We start from the raw sequence: 2,250 nt of genomic DNA on the forward strand, positions 1-2,250 counted from the left end.
AAAAAAAAAAAAAAAAAAGAAGATTCTGTCATGAAACAGCATGGAATGAATAGAAGGAAACTACAGCCAAGCAAGACACAGGGAACTTTACATGGTATGGCATCCACCACCTAAAGAAAAAGAACTTTTGTCTCAAGTCTCCTACCTGAGCAGAGAAAGGTTTGAATGTGATAAAAGTAGGATTTGATCCAAAAACTTAAACAAGGTATATATGTTACAGTCGTGTTGATTATAAAAACCGGCTTCTGGGCCACACTTTAGTCCAAAACAAAGGTGTGAAATTGCTCAAGTTTCCTCCTATTCCTTTGTTTAACAATCATTCCTTGAAATGTCATTCTAGAAATTCTGCCCCAAACGGGGCCTTCCTACCATCACAATGGGAGACAAGCCCCAAAATAGGAAAGTAAAAATGGTCTTGTTTTTCCCTCATCCTCTGCTCTCAAGAATGTTGAAATATTGCTCCAATTTTTTCCATCCTTCCTGACACTATTACATAAAGATTTTTGCTCTGATGACACTCATAGATTTTTACTTCACATTAGAAAGTAGGAGTATGAAAACAATTTAAAAACTTGAGGGACTTCCCTGCGTGGCGCAGTGGTTAAGAATCCGCCTGCCAAGGCAGGGAACACAGGTTCGAGCCCTGGTCCAGGAAGATCCCACATGCCGCGGAACAACTAAGCCCGTGCGCCACAACTACTGAGCCTGAGCTCTACAGCCCACGAACCATAGCTACTGAGCCCACGTGCCACAACTACTAAAGCCCGCGCACCTAGAGCCTGTGCTCCGCAACAAGGGAAGTCACCACAAGAAGCCCGCGCACCGCAACGAAGAGCAGCCCCCGCTCACTGCAACTAGAGGAGGCCCGTGCACAGCCACGAGGACCCAACACAGCCAAAAATAAACAAACAAATAAATACTTGAGAAGTATTTTTTAACATGTCTCAATAGTACATCTACCCCCAATTTTAAGAAATTACTCTTAGGCAATTCAGACAGAGTTACACATCACACAGTTGGTAGTAATCAGCAATCACAAAAAAGTACAGTGCTGTTTTCCTACCCTACCTTAACGGTTTCTACTTTTCACTCACCTCGAAGGATGCTTGTTTTTACTATCCAAACTCTGTTAGCAAAACAGAAGCTCAAGCATACAGATCATCCAAATTCAACATCTATCCATTGCCTGAATGCCTACAAAGTGGTCCTTTGGCCTCTGTCTGAACACCTCTACCAAAGGGAACTCTCAAAATCTTCACCCCGCTTTTGGAGAGCACTTACTATTATAAAGATCTTACACTGGGCCAAAATCCATGGCCTTACAGCTTCTATCCACCCATCCTATTCCTAAAGATTTTGGGGCCACAAAGCATAAACATAATCCCTCTTCTCAAATATCTGAAGAAAGTTACTGTGTCACCAGATATCTTTCTTCAAGAGAAGAGACAAACTTTCATTCAGCTACCTAAAATATCATTCCTATTACAGAAACCACTGAACTCTAATCACTCCATTGCCTATTAAGATTTCTGCTGCTTCTCTGTCCAAGTGAGAAAAGCATCACTCTGCTATGCCAAGGACCCTTCTCAGAAGGCAGGAAGTGGAGGTCATGGAATGCAAAATACACACAATTTCCAGGGGCTGACATTTTCTCTCACATATTACATAACTATTTTTAAATAAGAAAAAAGGAATGCATTTTGCTTACCATGCTCATAAGGAGAGAATGTTCCTGCATCAATGTTAATATACGGGTCAATTTTAATGGAGGTTACATGTAAACCACATGACTTGAGTATTGTGCCCACACTGCTGGCGATGATTCCTTTTCCAATTCCTGATATGACACCACCAGTAACTAGAATGTACTTCATTTTACTTGTAGACCTGGGAAAAAGAAAAAACATACCTCAACAAATCAAACTGATCTGGGTTCAAATCCTGGCTCTGCCACTTACTAGCTATGAAGCCTCTAGGAGCCTCGGTTTCCCTATCTGTCACATGACTTTGGAAGGTTGTTATATGGGATCCTAACAAATGTTTCTTGGCTCACTCAATGGCTTTAGTCAAGTATGACTTGAAAAACAACTAATTAAATAATGCAGCTTTTGTTTAAAACCTTGACAGCTAACAACCTTGAGAGCCAACATAATTTAAAAAAAATAAAAAGCCAGCTCTGTTGATAGAACATTATGCCCCCAATGCTGGCTGACACTGGGATGTCAGGCAGGTGCTTCATTATTTTCCCTA

At 41.1% G+C, this 2,250-nt stretch overlaps 1 protein-coding gene across 1 annotated transcript in view; it reads right to left on the reverse strand.

Annotated features, from left to right (window-relative positions):
* Positions 1 to 2,250, reverse strand: part of CTPS1 (CTP synthase 1) — a 31,180-nt gene that overhangs the window by 25,879 nt on the left and 3,051 nt on the right. The window contains exon 2 of the mRNA XM_007453737.1: positions 1,709 to 1,887. Coding sequence (XP_007453799.1) covers positions 1,709 to 1,874 — 166 coding nt within the window. The 5' untranslated portion in view covers positions 1,875 to 1,887. The remainder of the gene's footprint in view (positions 1 to 1,708; positions 1,888 to 2,250) is intronic.

The sequence above is a fragment of the Lipotes vexillifer genome, unplaced genomic scaffold (assembly GCF_000442215.2).
Source record: "Lipotes vexillifer unplaced genomic scaffold, Lipotes_vexillifer_v1.1 scaffold213, whole genome shotgun sequence".
NCBI classification, from domain to species: Eukaryota; Metazoa; Chordata; class Mammalia; order Artiodactyla; family Lipotidae; genus Lipotes; species Lipotes vexillifer.